The sequence below is a fragment of the Egretta garzetta genome, unplaced genomic scaffold (genome assembly GCF_000687185.1).
Source record: "Egretta garzetta isolate BGI_Z169 unplaced genomic scaffold, ASM68718v1 scaffold69, whole genome shotgun sequence".
NCBI classification, from domain to species: domain Eukaryota; kingdom Metazoa; phylum Chordata; class Aves; order Pelecaniformes; family Ardeidae; genus Egretta; species Egretta garzetta.
The window spans coordinates 99,482-105,550 of NW_009260790.1; the positions used below are offsets into that span (position 1 = coordinate 99,482).

A 6,069-nucleotide genomic window follows, 5' to 3' on the forward strand; every position below is an offset into this window, starting at 1 on the left:
AATTTCGGCAAAGTCCCCTGGTCTCAGCATGGTCTGAGGACCTGATTTCCCAGCTGGCTTCTGACATTGAGAAGACAGCAAGCAGGACTGTGGCACGCTCTGGGCAGTTCCACTTGGCCCTCTCAGGTGGCTCAAGCCCGATCGTCCTGTTCCGGCGGCTGGCAAGACACCATTATGCCTTCCCATGGAAGCACACCCACATCTGGATGGTAGATGAACGCTGTGTCCCTCTCACTGACATAGAGTCCAACTTCTTCAGCTTGCACAACCACCTCCTCCAGAGTGTCAGGGTGCCCTACTTCAATGTCCACCCCATGCCTGTGCACCTGAACCAGCGGCTCTGTGTGGAAGAAGACAGAGGCACAGAGCTGTATGCCAAGGAGATCACAGCCCTGGTGGCCAATGCCAGCTTTGACCTGGTGCTGCTGGGGGTGGGCGCTGATGGGCACACTGCCTCGCTCTTCCCCCAGTCTGAAAATGGCTTGGAAGGGGCTCAGACTGTGGTGCTGACTGAAAGCCCTGTCAAACCTCACCAAAGGATGAGCTTTAGCCTACACCTCATCAACAAGGCCAGGCAGGTGTTTGTCCTGGTTTTGGGGAAGGGTAAGCATGACATCACCACCCTGGTCAGCAGAGTGGGCCATGAGCCAAGGAAATGGCCTATCTCAGGTGTCAGCCCCAGCTCCGGCCAGCTGGTGTGGTATGTGGATTATGAAGCTCTGCTTGGGTGATGCCTTCACATTGTCCTTTCTCCCTTCTCTGCCTGGCCCTTACAGCCTGGATTTTCCTACACAATGTCCATGTTTTCCCGTTGCCAGCAGCAGCTTCATCTGTCAGACTCCTCTAACCTTCTGGGAAATCTGTGGCCTGCAGTGCCTGACATTTGAGCCCGGAAAGGAGCTCGGCTCAGCGTTCAGAGCTGAGTAGAAGCCAAGAGCCCAGTGCAGCATTTCTGGCTCTGCTAGGGATTCTGACTGTGACTTTGGACAAATTACCTCACCTTGAAGTGCCTCAGTTTTCCCTGTCAGGCCTTTGAGGTTATTAGCATTTAACTACCTCACAGGCAATACGGGAGACTTGTTAAATTAAGTACCTGCCAAATTTTTTATTCTTTTTTTTTTTTAAATTCTCAGGCTAGAAGACGGTAATAACATGTTCATCCTCTGCCCTGCTCAGTCTGGCTGGGACAGAGTTGTCTTCTCGGTAAAATGATGGTGCACGTGGATCTGTAGTCTTGTATGTGCAGCCCATCTTGGTGTCAGCCAGCCACTGACTACGGCTATGCTCTCCTGGGAGCATTTGCAAGCGTTTGCTTTTGTGGCATGTGGCCCCTAAATGCCGACCCTGATTTGTGAGCTTGCTGCAGTCCCGAGTCTTTGCAAATTGCCCAGCAGCAGAGGCTGAGTTTATAAGCAGTAATTTGCTGCGTTCATTAAGTGGATAGCTGATACCATGGGGGATGGAGAAGGAAGACACATTGCTTTTTAGGCTGTTAGAATAATGGGGACACGGTGAGGAATATGGCAGTTCACAGAGCTGCTATTTGCCTGCAGTGCAATGATTATTGAGGGAAAAGCTTGGTATTCGGAGGGGTTGTTTGGGTTTAGCTAGCAAAGAAATGTTTTCTGTAACCGTCTTTCTCAGTCTCATTCTCTGAAATGAACTTTTCTCTGTCCTCAGAATTGAAACTTGCAGTGTCATTCAGTGGCTTACAGAATTTCTACGGGAGGCAGCTTTATAAACTATCAACGTATCTGTCATTACAGCACACATTAAGGTAGTTACCGTGTTTGCAGATGGTGGTGGTGGGGTTTGAACTCAAGGACACTAACGTATAAGGGGAGGAAATTTGCTCTGTACATATCTCTTGGACACACGGAATAGCAAGTTGCATCTCTGTTGAAAGGATAACATTAAGTAGTTATAGAAATGTATAGTGCCGTGCCTCACGGGGAAGGGCTGGAGACATCTAGGCATCTACCTAGAGACCTCACTTTCCCCATCCTAATTTTCACCTTCCCAGAATGCTGCCACGCACAATGGGCGTCTCTGCTTTCATTATATCCCCAAACGCTCCGTGATTTTCTCTAATGGGTTATTTACCACAGCACACCCAAGTGCAGCTTTCGGTAAGGAAATCAAGACAGCGCAAGATGGGAGAATCTGGTCTCATGGTCCATGTGTAGGCGAGAGATGGACCCAGTCACCCAGGGTGGCACCAGGATGGGACAGACCCACCGCAGGAAGCTGGAACGTGGATGGGATGCTGGATGACAGCAAGGGAGGATTCTGCATAGGGGCAGAGGCCACTTTCAGGGGGATTTCTCTCTTTCTTCCTGTGAATGTTGGCCCCGTTTCTGCAGCGAAGTAGCAGTGTGTGGGTGACCGGGTAGAGATGGTGGGGTCTGAGGTGACCCAGGGACTGAGGGCTCGTCGGCAGGGGCCCTGGTGCTGACAGGAGATGGCGTCTGGACCCCAAGCAGCAGCAGTAAGTTGTGAGCTGTTCTTCTCAGCAGGGCTGGTCTGAGGCTGGGCCAGGCTCGGCCACTCTTCACAGCCTTGGAGCCTCACAAGGGAAAACCAGGATCCTCAGGAGCTGGATGTGGGATTCTGGTGATCCTTTAGCAACCTGAAAGCCTGCAGCGTAGGGAAGGAAGGAGACTTTGCTTTAGAAGGCTGGGCGACAGGCATTGGCTTCAGATTCTTCCCTGTGCAGGGATCTGCTGAATCCTAGTGATGAAGATGCAAATGCAGGTACAGATAAGTGCTGCGGTCTGACAGCACATGAAGCAAGGTGGGCAGGTCTCCACAGCCTGTGCTGCCAGGTTCCCAGGAGCTGTTGCCTTTCAGCATAATGCTTATCTTAATGCAGAAATCAGAATTGTTGTCTTCTGCTAATTGCACAGATAAAAGTGCACTGAGCAAGCTCTAGGGAGCCTGTTACTGTCAGCAGTCCCTAGGCAAACAGAGCTGGGGAGAACATAACCTGGCAGAAGCTATGTGCAGCAGGGAAAAGTCAAATTCTCAGGGACTGGCTGTGATTTCTGGCAGACACCCTCCCCGACCTTGCAGATGGTCCAGAAAAGCTGCATTTTACATACTGTATTTGACTATGCTGAGCTGAGTTGCAGTGATGGGCATCGCTTTGCTTTTGCAAGGGAAAGGAGGGGGGGGAGTTGTGATTGTGTAGGCTTCTCAAAATCTCAAACACAGAAGAGACACAAGTGCCTTAACTGGTCTGGTTATCCTCCTTTGTGGGTGTTTGTTGAATAAGTTTGCTCCTGCCTGTTTCATGGTTACAGGCAGGCTTAACGACCAGCATAAACACCAAAGGGTGAAAATAAATCACAGGGGCAGAGTAGCATGGAAAAGCAGGAGGCGGTGAGCACTGCAGGTTCCTTGCTGCAGGACTCGCTTGTCAAGTGGATGTGCGGACAGCGGAGTCTGGAATAACAGCGTACGCCTAGGAGTTAACTGGAATAACTCTTCTGGAATAACTCTCTTCATAGATGAATGCTAGCAAACACTGGCTCCAAAATACACCACAGCGGCTGACACAGCTGTGCAGAGGAGGATGTTTTAGGTCTGGTATGTCCATAAATTCAAACATCATTTTTTGGTTTTAAACAAAAATAGCCGGTTCTTTTGTATTTGGTGTGAGGGAACAAGTTTTAATGAAAAATTGACCTGTATGAGAACAAATACATTGTTATGAATGATAGAATTTATTACTGCTTTTCAGATGAGTCTGGCATTGCTGTTTTCTCATTTCTGCACACTTTCTTGTTAGTATTTGGCTGGCACCCTTTGCAATAACCACTGATTTGAGAGAGGTTTCTTTGCACTTTTAAATAAAGTGTGTGGGGTTTTTTCCCAGATAGCAGCTGTTCTTTCCAGCTGAAAATAGAGTTAATCTGCAAAATCTCTAATGGGTCACCCCAAAATTCATCTGAGATTTTATTAAAATCCGGTAAAAGCTTACACGTGTTTTTCTGTGTGAACATAGCTGTCTGGGTTGTTTGGGGTTTTTTTAGAACTGTATTTTTTTTTTATGCAGACTTTTCTATTACGCTCTTTAATAATGAGCATTTACCAAATGAAAAACAAATATTTTAAAATACATACAATTTGTGATTGGCAAGAGAGAGACTGCAGATGGGAAGAAGGGTTAAACAAGCAACAAATCTGATGAGGAAGAATGGTAGAAATCCACTGGGCTATAGGCCAAGGAAGCAGTGCTATTTTTATTTTGTGAAAGCTATTAATAGGACGTGTGCACCTTCTTGAGAGTTTGTATTAACGTTTCTGTGCAAAAGCAATTCCATGGATTAACTTCTTATAGTTTGTTTCTCCCATAAATGATTATTGATACCAATTTTTTTGTTTTAAATGGCAAATGCATTCCTGGAATTCAATGCTATGATTATTTATATGTTTGATAGAAAACTAAGACTGAAACTAATTCATTTTTCACTTCAACTTTTATAAAACAAGTTGTAAAATCTTATTTTCCCAGGAGTGAAGTTTTGTGATTCTTTGAATGTTGTGTAATGAATAGAGAATTATATTTATAAAACAATAAATAGTTTTTAACAAGAGCATCTTTTAATTTCTTTCAAAGATTGGTGGTCATTCTGGGGGCTTTTTCCTGTCCTCTTGGTGACTGAAGTTTTAATGTTCTAGTTGTACAAAGAGGACAATTTTGAATTTTCTGTCATGTGAAACCAGCAGTCTTAAATGTTCACTCTGACTCTTTTTTTTGTGTGTGTGTCATCCAAACAAGGCCAGGACTTTTCAAAAGAGAGGAACAGCCAAAGCCCTTTTAAGGTGAGAAGATGGAATCACCCGTTACTGTGCAGGGTCCTGAAGCTGCTAGGCCTAAGGAAAGTCTCAATTAATCCACATTTACTCCCTGAGTTGCATTTCCATAGATACTATCACCATAGTACATAGCTGCTTAATAACACAGACTTTATAGTAGAGCTGCATTTTTAACTATAATCTATTCAAGGTCTGCGAGCTGAGATCATACAGCTGAACTTCAAGAACCGGCTGTGCTGTGACTCTGGCTAGGAAGGCGTTACACACAGTCCCAGCATGGAGGCCTGGTCTCCGGTTTAGCTGACGCCTCGGTGTTCCTGTCCAGAACCAGCCTCCTCCTCCTCCTCAGTGAAAGGAAAGTCTCACCCAGCACCTCCATTGCATAGAAAAGGCGCAGTGTCTCCCGGAAAGGTGGAGTGTGGCAATTTCATCCTATTGCCCCAGGGGGAGGCTTCACTTTCCTGGCAAGCAGAGGGTTGGGGGATTTAAATCAGAGGTTTTCTTGCTGTAATCCCGCTGATTCACAAATACTTGTTCCCCTGAATGCAGTTGAAAGGGCACTGTCATTCCAGACTCTCGTGGGTTTTCAGTGGATTCCCTGGGCTGCAATGTAGCAGAGCATTTCTATGGCACCAAGTGATGTGGGTCTTTTCAGCATCCAAATCCTCTCCAGTGCTCCCTCGGGTGTCCAGGTACATTGCTATGATGTGTGCATGATAATTCAGCAACTCTCTGATGCTGTTGGTGATGCTGAATTATCTAAGCGACCCATACATTTGAAGATGGCCATGCAAGTGAGGAGATTTAACAGTCGTGTCATAGGCCTGGGACAATATTTTTGCGTGCAGGTCAGAAGTGTGTTAATTCTAGGTTAGAGAGAGTTTTGTTCTAGTTTAGACACTCTTGCACATTAGCAAAGATAGATACTCCAAGCAGGTACAGGATTAGTGCATCTTCCCCAAACGCAGGCAGCAGAGGCAGTGGTGGTAAAAGCAGCAAACCCTAAGATTTTTCAAAACAATTTTTTTGATGCTGTGCTTGACTTCTCCTTTGGCCACAGCTAAGGGCAATCCTTAATAGGATTTGTGCCTCCAGATTCGTTGCCTGCCTTAGTAGGGATTTGGTTTATTGCCTTCCTTTCCCCAAACAGATGACTGAAAATGTGTTGCCTAAAAAGGGGCAAGAAAGGAGGTGGAGGGAGAGAGTGAAAAACAGTGCATTTCAGGAGCCAGAGTCATCCTGAAACAA

At 46.3% G+C, this 6,069-nt stretch overlaps 1 protein-coding gene across 1 annotated transcript in view; it reads left to right on the forward strand.

Moving 5' to 3' along the window:
• H6PD (hexose-6-phosphate dehydrogenase/glucose 1-dehydrogenase) overlaps nt 1–4,449 on the forward strand; it is a 14,405-nt gene extending 9,956 nt beyond the window's left edge. Inside the window, 1 exon segment of the mRNA XM_035901899.1 lies at nt 1–4,449. This exon segment is cut by the window's left edge and continues 35 nt beyond it. Within this exon segment, the coding sequence (XP_035757792.1) occupies nt 1–731 (731 nt within the window). The 3' untranslated portion in view covers nt 732–4,449.
• The last annotated feature ends 1,620 nt before the right edge of the window (nt 4,450–6,069 follow it).